The sequence below is a fragment of the Stomoxys calcitrans genome, chromosome 5 (assembly GCF_963082655.1).
Source record: "Stomoxys calcitrans chromosome 5, idStoCalc2.1, whole genome shotgun sequence".
Classification (NCBI taxonomy): domain Eukaryota; kingdom Metazoa; phylum Arthropoda; class Insecta; order Diptera; family Muscidae; genus Stomoxys; species Stomoxys calcitrans.
The window spans coordinates 44,814,830-44,830,598 of record NC_081556.1 but is presented as its reverse complement, the minus strand read 5'-3'; the positions used below and the strand labels follow the sequence as shown (position 1 = coordinate 44,830,598).

General features: G+C 38.3%; 1 protein-coding gene across 1 annotated transcript in view; it reads left to right on the top strand.

Annotated features, from left to right (window-relative positions):
- Positions 1 to 15,769, top strand: part of LOC106094838 (serine-rich adhesin for platelets) — a 308,197-nt gene that overhangs the window by 82,856 nt on the left and 209,572 nt on the right. The window contains exon 2 of the mRNA XM_059368852.1: positions 10,366 to 11,307. Within this exon, the coding sequence (XP_059224835.1) occupies positions 10,938 to 11,307 (370 nt within the window). The 5' untranslated portion in view covers positions 10,366 to 10,937. The remainder of the gene's footprint in view (positions 1 to 10,365; positions 11,308 to 15,769) is intronic.

Genomic DNA, 15,769 nt, shown 5'->3' with positions numbered 1-15,769 from the left:
CACCAAACTATTGAGGTGTAGGTAAGTATTGGTCTAATCACGCTTCTGTAGAGCCAGTGAACTATTCTCGGATTCAGGCCCCGTTTCGAGCCTATGGCCCGTCTACATAGTGCCCAACATCTGTGAGCCTTCTTCGAGCATATTTTAACACATAGTTTTATATCTAAAACTAAAGGTATTAAGGATTTTCCATTGGCATCAATGATGAATGCAAAATTTTGACGCCTCTCCTCCAAAAAATGCGAAAATTTGTTTCAGTCTTAGTTCTGGTAATATAAGTTAATTTTTTTTTTGATACGGTTAGTCATTGGCATGAAGCTATGGAAATGATGGCTATTGTAGATATTGAATCAAGGTCAATGCATGATAATTTTTTCCACAACCATTGCAATTGATTTACTTCATTTGTGATTTTATGAATTAAATTAAATTTAAAATGAATTCATTCATAATGCGTATAAGAAAGTCAATTGAATGCGCAATGACTTTTGACTAAAAGCAAATCAAAAGAAATGCATGCAAACTGAGTTGGCCTACTCTATATACATAGCTCTTAAAATATAAAAAAAACTCAAGAAATCTCATACCCCAAGCAAAATGATGAAATCATAATAAAATAAAGACTTGATGTGGCATGAATCAAAATGGCAAATAAAAAAGCCTACTGCTATGAGCAAAGAGCAAAGTGTAACATTTTAAATAAATGGCAAGTCAATGGGAATATGAACATTGCCGCTTGGTATCTCCATATCAAATGCAATGAATTATTTAGCAAATACAAGCCAGACAATGTCTAGGTTGGTTTGTTATGGCCCCCAATGAATGTGGGTGGGGCAGTGTTAAATTACCAGGCTAGGCTAAAAAGCGTATTAAGATTAGGAAAAAAACAACGACAACAACAACGACGACGGAGTCGACGAGACCAGAAAACAAAACAAAAATAATATAAATTACAAAATAAATTATCAGCAATTGTTATGCCCAAGGTGTAATAATAATTGTAACAAGTATGTGTCTTAAGTCTTTTGTTTTTTCTACAACATACCCAGTGACTTAAGCTCAAACAGTAGAGCTTGACCAGTCATCACAAGCTCTAAAAGTGTCACAAAGACACAAGACACGTTTCATTTTAAATCGAATTTTCTTTTCTTATTTGTTGAATTCTTGCCAATCGTTTGCATACGAATCGCTGATTTAAAATCTAATATTTCATTTAGCCAACTCAAAAAACGTGCCAATTTCGCAATGGAGTTCTTTTGAAGTTTTGAGTTGAGGGGGAAAATTAATGGCATACAAATTAACTGAAATGACAGACACGGAATAGGTGGAAAATTAATTGCTATGCTCACAATTGGTAGCCATGTTTTGCTTAATATTGTCTAGATTGTTAAATCGATTATTGGGTTTAACAAAGTCTTTACTTAGATGTTAAGATTTGGATTATTAAGCAAAGGATTGTGGAAGAGATAGAGAAAAATTCAATTCATGTCATCAAAAAGGCTGAAAAAGTAACTTTGGGAAAGCTTTCAAAAAAAAGCTGAAAATTTTTAATCTCAGAAATTTTGCAAAAATTTCGTATCAATGAGAAATTTTGTCGTCAAATTTCAAAATTTTAGTTTTTTTAGGAAATTTTTGTTAAAATTTAATTTTATTAGGAAATTTTGTCAAATTTTCATTTTATAGGAAATTTTTTTCAAAATTTCACTTTATTAGGAATTTTGTCAAAATTTCATTTTTATAAGAAACTAGCTGACCCGGGCCCGCTCCGCTGCGCCTTCTTTTCTTTATATGAAACAAAAGTTTCCTTGGAATATTTATTTTCGACAATTAAAGATCTTTTAGTGAAATACCATGCTAATTTGACTAACAGTTTTACAACATAAGTGGCTTTAGCTGAATCCCATATGAACCTCATTAGTCTACGAATTTTAGTTTGGATGTAAGTTGTACTCTTTTCTTAAAATACTTTATTTCAGCCCGATATTCTCATGATGTTTGATTTAGGTGTGTGTTCGGGTGTGAGGTTGTCCCCCAGGCACTTGGACTTTAATTTCAAAAATTTGCATTTGCATATTGCCATTGGCTTAAGAGGAGTGTACTACATGAGGCGTCCCCCAAACACATGGCCCCAAAATAGGTTATCAAATTCGTTTTCTAATCTCAAATAGCTTTCATTTGAGCCACATATTGGCATGGTCGAAAATTTTTTAGCCTTTGCGGGGTGTTTTGGGGAAGGGGTGATTCCCTAAATACATGGTCCTAAATTTGGATATCAAATTCGTATTCTACTCCCAAATACCTTTATTTGAGCACCATTTTGCGATGGTCACTAAAAAATTGCTGATTGTGGGGTATTTTGGGAAAGGGGTTGACCCCCAGAAAATTGGTCCCGAAAAGGGGTATGAATTCTTGCTCTACCCCCAATACCTTTCATTTAATCTCCACATTGACATGGTCGGTAAATATGCCTGATTTAGGGGTGTGTTGGGGATTGGGGTGGTCCCCCAAACACTAAGCCCGGAAAATATATCAACAACGTGCTCTATTCTGATATTTCTATATATGATTTATTTGAACCCCATATTGCTATTGCCCTCAAAATTGGATATCAAATTCTTTTTCTAATCTCATTTAAACTCCTTATTGCAAAAGTCAGCAAATATATCCGGTTTGGGGCCTTGACCCTAAAAACTATAAAAATTTAGTTCTTCTCTATTTAAGACTCAAATTGTCTTGGTGAGCAACTACGTCCTATTTGGGGGTTGTTATGGTGTTGGGACGTCCGCTAGACAGTTGGCCCCTAATGTTGATATCAGATACGTCTGGTCTACTCCCAAATACCATTAATTTGAGCCCCATATTTCCATAGTCGGCAAACACGACCAGCTAGGGGGTGTTTTGGAGGATGGGCGGCCATTCAGTGAGTTGGCCTTGAAAATATATATCAGATTCGCGTTTCACTTTAAAAACCCTCTTATTTGAGCTTCACATTGCAAAAGTCAGCAAATACTTACTATTTGGGTGGTGTTGCAGGGGAGGGGTGGCCCCTTAGACACTTTTCCCAAATACTGATATCAGATTTGTGCTTTACTCCCAAAGACCTTTCATTTGAGCCCCATGTGGCTATGGTCGAAAATGTGTTCCCTTTGGGGGAGGTTTTTGGGGAGAGGCGGCCCCCCAAACACTTGGTCTCATATTTGGATATCAGATTCTAATTCTACACTCAAATCCCTTTTAGTTAAGCCCCATATTGCCATGGTCAGTAAATTAATCCTGTTTGGGGGGTGTTTTGGGGAAGGGGTGGACCCCCCAGATACGTGGTCCCACATTTGGATATCAGATTCGTATTCTACTCGCAAATACATTTCATTTGAGTCCCATATTGCCATGGTCGGTAAATATGTCCGATCTAGGGGTGTTTTGGGGGTTGGGGTGGTCCCCCTAGCACTTGGTTCGACAAATGGATATCAGATACGTTTTCTTATCTTAAATACCTTTTATTTGAGCCCAATATTGTCGTTATTGGTCTAAATATATGTTTGGTAGGTTTTAAGATGGGGCGGCCCCCCTAGGTACCCCATCCGAAATTTGGATACAAAATTTTTAATTTTAGGGTACTTTATGAGAGCACACATATCCTAAATACCCTTCATTTGAGTCCCATATTGTCGTGATTGGTCTAAATGTATGTTTGGTAGGTTTTAGGGAGGGGCTGCCCCCCTAGGTACACCATCCGAAATTTGGATACCAAATTTTTATTTTTAGGGTACTATATGAGAGCACACAAAATTTGGCTTAAATCGCACCACTCATCTCCGAGATCTGGCGTTTCTGAAAATTAGGTTAAGGGGGAGGGTCCGACCCGTCCATAGCAATATAAGGTCATATGAACCTTATATTGCTATGGTCGGGAAATATGTCGTATACGGGGTATGGGACAGTTTTTGGATGTTAGGCGAACCCCCACATATATCAGATTCGTGCTCTAATTTCAAATACCATTCATATAAGCCCCATATTGTCATTACTAATACTAAATTTCCCATCAACATTCCATTAAGGAACAGGGGATACTTCTTTTTTATCAATGAGTGCTCTCCAATTAAAGTTTAAGCTCAATGATAAGGGACCTTTTATACCGAATCCGAACGGCGTGCCGCATAGCGACACCGCTTAATAGAGAAGTTTTAACATGGCAGGATATTACACAAATGTTGCCAGCATTAGTAAGGGGATAACCACCGCTGGAAATATTTCTGATATTCACGCTGGAGATGGAACCCAGGCACTCGGAGTCAAAGGCGGACATGCTAACCTCTACGCCACTGTGGCCACCTTTGTCATTATTGGGCTATATTTCGGTTTAGCGGGCTTTGAAGATGGGGCGGGCCCCCTGGATATCCCAACCTAAATAAGGATATCATACTTCTTTTTTATACCCACCACCGAAGGATGAGGGTATATTCATTTTGCGATTCCGTTTGTAACACATCGAAATATCCATTTCCGACCCTATAAAGTATATATATATTCTTGATCAGCGTAAAAATCTAAGATGATCTAGACATGTCCGTCCGTCTTTCCGTCTGTCTGTTGAAATCACGCTACAGTCTTTAAAAATAGAGATATTGAGCTGAAATTTTACACAGATTTTTTTTGTCCATAAGCAGGTTAGGTTCGAAGATGGGCTATATCGGACTATATCTTGATATAGCCCCTATATAGACCGATCCTCCGATTTAGAGTCTTAGGCCCATAAAAGCCACATTTATTATCCGATTTTGCTGAAATATGGGAAAGTGAGGACCTTCGACATTCTTAGTCAATTTCGCCCAGATCGGTTCAGATTTGGATATAGCTGCCATGTAGACCGATATCTCGATTTAAAGTACTGGCCCCATAAAAGGCGCATTTAAATATAATCCGATTTCACTGAAATTTGACACAATGACTTATGTTAGGTTTTTCGACATCCATTTTGAGAGCGTCGGTCCCAGCTACGCTAAGACCCAAAAAACCATTTATTTGGGACTTTTATTGTCGCGATCTACATTTGCTGTTGAACGGCAGGACAAGACCACTCTTGATTTTGGGCAGTAATTTTGGTCCTGTTTTGGCCTTGGGGTGCCGCCCTTAGTGATTGGATTCAATTTTTGACATCATAGTCCTATTCTACTCCCGAATACTTTTCATTTGAGTCTTATATTTCCCCGATCGGTCCACTTTGATTTTGGCTGGTACTTTTGGAGCGGTTTTATGGCTTGGGACGGTTGTCTAGATACTTTGATCCAATTTTTAATGTCATACCTTTCATTGGAGTCATATATTGTCCTTATCGGTCCAATTTTTATTTTGAGCGGTACTCTTGGGGGGACGCCGTAGGTATATGGATCCAATTTTTGGCACCATATTCGTATTCTACTTCCAGTCTGCCAATTTTTAATTTTGAGCACTTCATTTAGGGCGGTTTTGGACTTGAGGAGTTACTCTTGGGGCGAAGCCGTAGGTATATGGATCCAATTTTTGGCACCATATTCGTATTATGCTTCCCGTCTGCCCATTTTTAATTTTGGCCACTTCATTTAGGGCGGTTTTGGACCTCAGGAGGTGAATACATTTCTATTTCTTCTAAGCATGTTGATTGCTTTGGGTAAAGTAGTCTGTTATCGTAGCTGTCAAACATCTTCAAGTCGATTGAGATTATTAGGTCAAATATGATATTTACACCTCACATAGCATTACAATTTTTTAAGAATGTCACTTACAAGCTCTTTAGAATCCCCTTCTCCAAACTTGCTCTTTAAGTGGCCATGGTAATTGCCTGGATTTTTTTTCTTTTTCTCAAGTAAACTAATTAAGAACTTCTTTATCATTGCTATACCCATTTCTGGGTATAGATACGAGTATCTATTCACGGCTATTGTCGTTTAATACCTAAAGCAAGCAAAAGAAATCAAAACACCACTTTACTTATTTCACGACAGAGAAACGTGTACCGGATTTTTTTTTCGAGTAAAGATCTCATTTCGTTGCCGTGATTTGGTGAACAATTATCATGCTTATTTACAAAAATCACGCTTGACCAGATATTCACAAAATTATAATGACAATGACAAAAATCAATGCGAAACGAAATCAGAACAAATCCCATGCCAAGAACTTTTAAAAAAATTGACCAAGAATGAATGGCAGTTCTTTGTATACCGCACCCACGGCAAATGCCAGAAATTTTGTTTTTTTTATGTTTTTTGACTTAATCTTCTGATTAGAAAAAGGAGGAGGTCAATAAGAATAAGTGGCAAAATAGAACAGGTTTCTGGAGTTTCTAGCCGCTTATAGAACATAAATTTTAATTTTTATTTTTAGTGGCATAAGGAAACAAGTAAAAAGGCGTTAAGTTCGGCCGGGCCGAACTTTGGATACCCACCACCTCGGGAATAAATGTAAACCACCGTTCATCAAAATCCGGTTAAAATTGCATACCTTATGTCTAATAGCAGCTATAACGAAATAGCGATTTTGACCAAATACTAATAAGTACAAGTCATTGTTCAATTGTGTACAACAAAATTTTGATCTTTTCAGTAGATATATCTAAAAATAAACCGATCTGAACCATATACAACATAGAAGTCGAAAAGCCTAACATAAGTCACTGTGTCAAATTTCAGTGAAATCCGATTATCAATACCCCTTTTATGGGGCCAAGACTTTAAATCCAGATATCGGTCTTTATGGCAGCTATTTCCAAATCTGGACTGATTTGGGCCAAGTTGCAGAAAAATTCCAGAGAGCCTAACATAAATCACTGTCCCAAATCGGCGGATCGGTCTATATGACAGCTTTATATCTAAATCTGAACCGATCTAGACCAAATTAAAGAAGTATGTCGAAGGGCCTAGCACAATTCACTGTCTCAAATTTCGGCGACATCGGGCAATAAATGCGCGTTTTATGACCCCAAAACCTAAATCCGATAGATCGGTCTATATGGCAACTATATCCAAATCTGAACCGATCTGAGCCAAATTAAATAAGGATGTCGAGGGATCTAACTCACTTTCACAAATTTAAGCAAAATCAGATAACAAATGTGGCTTTTATGGGCCTAAGACCCTAACTCGGGGGATTGGTCTACATGGCAGCTATATCCAAATCGGGACCGATCTGGGCCAAATTGAAGACGGGTGTCGAAGGGTCTAACACAACTCACTTTCACAAATTTCAGCAAAATCAGATAATAAATGTGGCTTTTATGGGCCTAAGGCCCTAAATCGGAGGATCGGTCTATATGACAGCTATATCCAAATCTGAACCGATCTGGGCCAAATTGACGAAGGAAGTCAAAGGGCCTAACACAACTTACTGTCCCAAATTTCAGCAAAATCGGATAATAAATGTGGCTTTTATTGGCCTATGACCCTAAATCGGAGAATCGGTCTATATGGCAGCTATATCCACATCTGATCCGATGTATGGACCTAAGACCCTAAATTGGCGAATCGGTCTATATGGGGGCTATATCAAGATTTAGTCCGATATAGCCCATCTTCGAACTTAACCTGTATATGAATAAAACAAGTAAAAAGGCGTTAAGTTCGGCCGGGCCGAACTTTGGATACCCACCACCTGGGGTATATATGTAAACCACCTTTCGTCATAATGCGGTGAAAAGTGCATACCTTATGCCCCATAGCAGCTAATTTGAAATATGTTCCGATTTGGACCTTATACTAATAAGTACAAGTCATTCTTCAATTGTGTATAAAAAAACATTATTCTTTTTAGTAGTTATATCTAAAAATAAACCAAACTATATACGACACGGATGTCGAAAAGCATAACACAAGTCAGTGTGTCAAATTTCAGTGCAATCGGATTAAAAATGTGCCTTTTATGGGGCCAAGAATTTAAATCGAGAGATCGGTCTATATGGCAGCTATATGCAAATCTTGATCGATCTAGACCAAATTGCAGAAATATGTGGAGGGGCTTATCTTAACTCTTTGTCCCAAATTGCGGCAACATCGGACAATAAATGCGCTTTTTATGGCCCCAAAACCTAAAACCGAGAGATCGGTCTATATGGCAGCTATATCCAAATCTGAACCGATCTGAGCCATATTAACGAAGTATGTCGAAGGGCCTATCATAACTCACTGTCCCAAATTTCACCACAATCGGATAATAAATGTAGCTTTTATGGTCGTATGACCCTAAATTGGAGGATCGGTCTATATGACAGCTATATCCAAATCTGAACCGATCTGAGCCAAATTGACGAAGGGCGTTGAAGGGCTGAACACAACTCACTGTCCCAAATTTCAGCAAAATCGGATAATAAATGTAGCTTTTATGGGCCTAAGACCCTAAATTGGAGGATCGGTCTATATGGCAGCTATATCCAAATCTGACCGATCTGAGCCTAATTGAAGAATGATGTCGAAGGTCCTAACACAACTCACTGTCCGAAGTTTCAGCAAAATCGGATAGTAAATGTGGCTTTTATGGGCCTAAGACCCTAAATTGGAGGATCGGTCTGTATGGCAGCTATATCCAAATCTGAACCAATCTGGGCGCAATTGACGAAGGATGTCAAAGGGCTTAACACAACTCACTGTCCCAAAAATTCAGCAAAATTGGATAATAAATGTGGCTTTTATGGCCCCAAGACCCTAAATTGGCGGATCGGTCTATATGGGGGCTATATCAAGATATAGTCCGATATAGCCCACCTTCGAATTTAACCTGCATATGAAGAAAAAAAAAGAATCTGTGCAAGGTTTCAACTCAAGATCTCCATTTTTATACCCTCCACCCTAGGATGGGGGTATACTAATTTCGTCATTTTGTTTGTAACTCCTCGAAATGTTCGTCTAAGACCCCATTTTAAGTCGAACTAGCCATGTCCGTCCGTCTGTCTGTCTGTCGAAAGCACGCTAACTTTCGAAGGAGTAAAGCTAGCCGCTTGAAATTTTGCAGAAATACTTCTCATTAGTGTAGGTCAGTTGGGATTGAAAATGGTCTATATCGGTCCATATAAACCGAACTGGGATCTTGATTAATTGAGCCGCAAGAGGGTACAATTCTTATCCGATTTGGCTGCAATTTTGTGAGGTGTTTTGTTATGACTTTCAACAACTGTGTTGAATATGCTTGAAATCGGTCCATAACCTGATATAGCTGTCATATAAACCAATCTGAGGTCTTGACTTCATGAGCCTCTACAGGCAGCAATTCCGTTCCTATTTGGCTGAAATTTTGCATAAGGTGTTTTGTTATGACTTTCAACAACTGTGTTGAGTATGGTTGAAATCGGTCCATAACCTGATATAGCTGTCATATAAACCAATCTGGGGTCTTGACTTCTTGAGCCACTAGAGGGAGTTATTATTATCCGATTTGGCTGAAATTTTGCACGACGTGTTTTGTTATAACTACCAACAACTGTGTTGAGTATGGTTGAAATCGGTCCATAACCTGATATAGCTGCCATATAAACCGATCTGGGATCTTGACTTCTTGAGCCTCTAGAGGTCGCAATTATTATCCGATTTGCCTAAAATTTTGTACGACGGATCCTCTCATGACCATCAATATACGTGTTTATTATGGTCTGAATCGGTATATAGCCTGATACAGCTCCCATATAAATTAATCTCTCAATTTACTTCTTGAGCCCCCAAAGGGCATAATTCTTATTCGAATTGGCTAACATTTTACACAGGTATCCAACATATAATTTAATTGTGGTCTAAACCGGATCATATCTTGATATCGCTCTAATAACAGAGCAAATCTTTTCTTATATCATTTTTTGCCTAAGAAGAGATGCCAGGAAAAGAATTCGACAAATGCGCTCCATGGTGGAGGGTATATAATATTCGGCCCAGCCGAACATAGCACGCCTTTTTTATATTTGAAGTGGGACACCTTGGTAAAAGACATTTTTAGTTGCATTTTATTTGTCTTCTCCAAAATCGAAGTTTCTTTTCTTTAAGTGACAAATTTAAAAACTTTGATTTTTGCCATGATGTGACACTGCCTTCATAAAGCAAATAACCATTTTCCCTTTTTCTCGCCTAACAATCTTTGTATCACATTGTATCTAAAACGCCTTAACTATTCTTAAAGAAACTACCAACTTAACTAAAAAAAGAATATTTGGCTTAATCCTGCATAAAATACCATCAAAGTCATTTGAATAATGTACAAATTACTAAAGGAGCTCATCTTCAATAACAGCCACCGAGAACACCAACACCACCACAATCACCTGCCACCATCAGCCATATATGTAAATGACTACAAAATCATGATTTTTAAAAAATTTTGTTTTTTTTTCCCAAAATTTTCAAATTTCAGCTTGTTGTGCTCCCTTATCCTCAGCTCTTTGGGCAAAACCCCCCCATTAATTTGAAAAGCAGCAGCAGATGAAAAAACCAAAACAAAAAAAAAATCCTATTTCCCATAACCTACAGTCAACTCGTGAATGCATGCCAGCATGTCTGTTGAGTATTAGCCAAAACCAAAAATAAAAGTGAGAGTGAAATCATCTGAGAAAAAATTCACAAAATACAAAAATTGTTGTAGAAAAAAAGCACAAAAAAAAAACATTTAACTACATTTGCTATGTCATATCGGCGATTTATTGTGGGGCCAACATAATACAAGGAGAAAAGAAAACCCCAAGATAAAGGGAAAAATGTCATTTGCTAATAAGCCAGCCAAAGCAATAACAACAGCAGTAGTAGCAGACAATTTTTGTGCTCAGAGGCCAAACTGAAGCTGGGGGAACATTTATGGTGGTTTTATTGTTCATGTGGATGACGGTTGTTGCTTCTTCCCTGCCGCCTGTGTGTGAGTTGGATGTCACATCTTGACGCCGCCGCCTGTTGCCATAGAAAGCTTTTAAGATTTTAAAATTTTGCAAAACAATGGCTGTACAAAACCAAAGATTACCAAAAGATAATTTAAACCATGCTAAAATCACTACAACAACAACAACAACAGCACCACCACCTCCATCAGTAGTCACGGCCCCATCACCATTTGCGGCAGTAGCTGCACCAGCTAATTTATCAATGCCTACCAACAAAAATTTCCCAACTATGGCGCAGGCGCCGCCAACGACATCAACATCAACATCGACTTTAGCAGCACCTGCACACTCAAATCAGCATCAGCATCAATCTCATCAACAACAGCAGCAGCCATCTAACACGGTGACATCAACGCAGCCAGCAACGAATGCCAATGGTGGACCCCGAGTCTCATTTAATCGAGATGTTCATGTCAAACGAATTGGTTAGTGTTATTGTTCTTGTTGTTGTTGTTGTTCCTTATTAACTATCTACAGTTCTTCAGTGGCTAACAAAACTAAACAAAAAGCTCTAAACCTCATGTCTATGCTTTAGTAATTAAGCCCTGTGCCAAAAAGAAAAAAAAAACACAAAATTGTTTGGAGCAAAATAAAATAAAAACACTCAACTAATAATGAAATTAATTTTATATAACTTAACAGTGACATTTTATCACTTTTAGATGTGCAACTTGTCATTAAATACATTCCATAGAAAATGTGTTTTGTGTGTGTGTGTGTAGGAACTCCTCTCTCCCCCACTCATACCCAAATTAAATTGTCTAGGAAATTCCCATCGCCCAGAGAAAGTATTTTTAGATTTAATGCCCCAAGCGGAGAGCTTGGTGTATAATTGTCATTAATATAATCTATGTGGGAGTTTTGTAACGATTACCTAATTGACTTATGGCGCTCTCTGTTGAGGGCATGCGGAATTGTGAAGTCATTACACTTATGTCATAACTCAAATTCGACTAATATTGGGTTGCCCAAAAAGTAATTGCGGATTTTTCATATAGTCGGCGTTGACAAATTTTTTCACAGCTTGTGACTCTGTAATTGCATTCTTTCTTCTGACAGTTATCAGCTGTTACTTTTAGCTTGCTTTAGAAAAAAAGTGTAAAAATAGTATATTTGATTAAAGTTCATTCTAAGTTTTATTAAAAATGCATTTACTTTCTTTTAAAAAATCCGCAATTACTTTTTGGGCAACCAATATTTGAAATTGTTGTGTGGTTATTTTCATACTCTGCACCACCACTGTGGTACAGGGTATTATAGATTTGTGCATTTGTTTGCAACGCTAAGAAGTTGAAGAGCTAGACCCACTGATAAGTATACCGATCAACTGAGAATCACTTTCTGATTCGATTTAGTCATGTCCGTCTGTCCGTCCGTGCGTCTGTCCGTCTGTGAGTCCATGTATTCTTGTAATCAAAGTGCAGGTCGTATTTGTTGCTCGATTGTCACGAAATTTTGCACTTACCACTCTTTTGGCCCAAGGACAAACGCTTTTGATTTTGAAAAAAGAATCGGTTCAGATTTAGATATAGCTCCCATATATATCTTTCATCCGATATGGCTTTTTAAGGCTGTAGAAGCTATAATTTTGGTCAGATCTTTACAAAATTTGGCATTAGGTATTTTATTTGTGGTCTTCATAAGTGTGGAAAATTTTATGAAAATCGGTCCATATTTAGATATAGCTCCCATATATATCTTTCATCCGATATGGCCGTTTAAGGCTGTAGAAGCCACACTTTTTTACCGATCTTTACAAAATTTGGCCGGGGGTGTTTTATTTGACGTCTCCATATGTGTACAAAATTTCATAGAAATCGGTTCAGATTTAGATATAGCTCCCATATATATGTATCGCCCGATTTGCACTTAAATGGCCGTTGTAGCTACAATTTTCAACCGATCTGCACAACATTTGGCACGGACTGTTTTGCTACTGCACTTAATAAATTTGAAATATTTCATTAAAATCGGTTCAGATTTAGATATAGCTCCCATATATATCTTTCATCCGATTTGAACTATTATAGCTGTAAAAGCCACAATTTTGGTCCGATCTCCATCAAATTTGGTGTGGACTCGTTTTTGTGAAGTCTCAATGTATGTTCATAAAAATCGGTTAAGATTTAGATATAGCTCCCATATATATCTATCATCCGATTTGGCTTTTTAAGACTGTGGAAGCCACAATTTTGTTCCGATTTTTACAAAATTTTGTATGAGGAGCTTTATTTGACGTCTTCATATGTGTGCAAAATTTCATAAAAATCGGTTTAGATTTAGATATAGCTACCATATACATCTTTCATCCGATATGGCTTTTTAAGGCTGTAGAATCCACAATATTCGCCCGATGTTATATGAGACGTTTAAACGTACGTACGTGACGTTCCAGTATGTGCGCCAAATTTTATTAAAATCGGTCCTAATTTAGATATAGCTCCAGTGTGTATATTTCATTCGATATGGACTTTTAAGGCAGTAAAATCCACAATTTTGGTCACATCTCTACAATATAGGGCGAATATATCTGTTTGGAGGAGTTTTGACGTTGGGGGCGTCCCGCTGGGTACTTGGACCCCAAATTTTAATACCATACTCGTTTTCTGGTCTCCAATACCTTTATTGTGCCCATCGAACCACTTTCGGATATGGATTGCGTTTTTGGGGTAAGAGGAAGGGTACGCCTATCCGAGGTCCCCTACCGATATCTAAAAATTATATAGCCTAAGTTTCCTTCCAGACAAACGTAAACAATGTACGAAAATTTTAGGAAAATCGGTTCAGCCAAGTATTATCATATAGTCATAATGAGTCTTATGGCGTTTGTGAGGGGTGGCGTGACCCCTCTATATTTCGATCTAATATTGTATGCCAGATTCGAAATATACTCCCGAATACCTTTCATTTGAGCCCAATATTGAAATAAACATCCAATATGTCTGTTTGGGGGAGTTTTCGGGTTGGGGCGGCCCGATGGGTACTTAGAATATCATTTGAATATCATATTCGTATTTTACTCTCCAATACCTTTCATTTGATACCTATATTGTCCCGATGGGTTCACTTTTGATTTTGGGTTGTGCTTTTGGCCTAAGGGCGAGGGTCCGTCCCCCTTCGGACAATGAAAAATTATATAGCCTATGATTCCGTCCAGACCAACCAACACAATATGCGAAAATTTCGAGAAAATCGGTTCTGCCGTTTTTCAGTCTATACGGAACAAACAAATAAAATTAAATTTTATATATAAGACTAGCTGGCCCGGACCCGCTCCGCTGCGTCTTCTTTTCTTTATACGGAACAAAAGTTTCCTTGGAATTTTTTTTTTTTGACAATTAAAGATCTTTTAGTGAAATTCCATGCTAACTTGACTAACAGTTTAACAATATAAGTTCTTTTATCTGAATCCCACATGATCTTCATTGGTCTATGAATTTAAGTTTGGATGTAAGGTGTACTCCATTCTTAAAATATTTCATTTCAGCCCGATATTCTCATGACGTCTGATTTAGTGGTGTTTTTGGCCCTGAAAAAATATCAGCATCGTGCTCTTCTCTCAAATACCATTTATTTAAACCCCATATTGCCATTGGCTTAAGAGGAGTTTGCAGGAAGAGGCGTCCCCCAAATTGGATATCAAATTCGTTTTCTAATCTCATTTAAACTCCTTATTGCAAAAGTCAGCAAATATGTCCGGTTTGAGGTATTGGCCCTAAAAACTATGAATATTTTGCTCCACTCTCTTCAGGACCCAAATTGTCTTGGTGAGCAAATACGTCCTATTTGGGGGTTGTTATGGTGGTGGGACGTCCTCTAGACAGTTGGTCCCTAATGTTGATATCAGGTACGTGGTCTACTCCCAAATCCCTTTAATTTGAGCCCCATATTTCCATAGTCGGCAAACATGACACGCTTGGGGGTATTTTGGGGGATGGGCGGCCACTCCGTGAGTTGGCCTTGAAAATATACATCGGATTCGTGTTCCACCCTAAAAACCCTCTTATTTGAGCCTCATATTGCAATAGTCAAAAAATATTTACTATTTGGCTGGTGTTGTGCAGGGTGGCCCCATAGACACTTTTTCCGAATATTGATATCAGATTTGTGCTTTACTCCCAAAGACCTTTCATTTGAGCCTCATGTGGCTATGGTCGAAAATGTGTCCCCTTTGGGGGAGGTTTTTGGGGAGAGGCGCCCCCCAAACACTTGAACCCTTATTTGGATATCATATTCGAATTCTATACTTAAATACCTTTTATTTAAGCCCCCTATTCCCATGATCAGTAAATAAGTCCTGTTTGGTGGGTGTTTTGGGGAAGGGCTGGTCCCCCGGAAACGTGGCCCCACATTTGGATATCAGATTCGTATTCTACTCGCAAATACCTTTCATTTGAGTCCCATATTGCCATGGTCGGTAAATATGTCCGATTTAGGGGTGTTTTGGGGGTTGGGGAGGTCCCCATAACACTTGGTCCTATATTTGGATATCGGATTCGAATTCTATACTTAAATACCTTTCATTTAAGCCCCATATTCCCATGGTCAATAAATAAGTCCTGTTTGGGGGGTGTTTTGGAAAGGTGTGGACCCCCAGAAACGTGGACCCACATTTGGATATCAGATTCGTATTCTACTCGCAAATACCTTTCATTTGAGTCCCATATTGCCATGGTCGGTTAATATGTCCGATTTAGGGGTGTTTTGGGGGTTGGGGTGGTCCCCCTAACATTTGGTCCGACAATTGGATATCAGATACGTTTTCTTATCCTAAATACCTTTCATTTGAGTCCCATATTGTTGTGATTGGTGTAAATATATGTTTGGTAGGTTTTAGGGTGGGGCAGCCCCCTTAGGTACCCCATCCGAAAATTGGATATGGGTTTT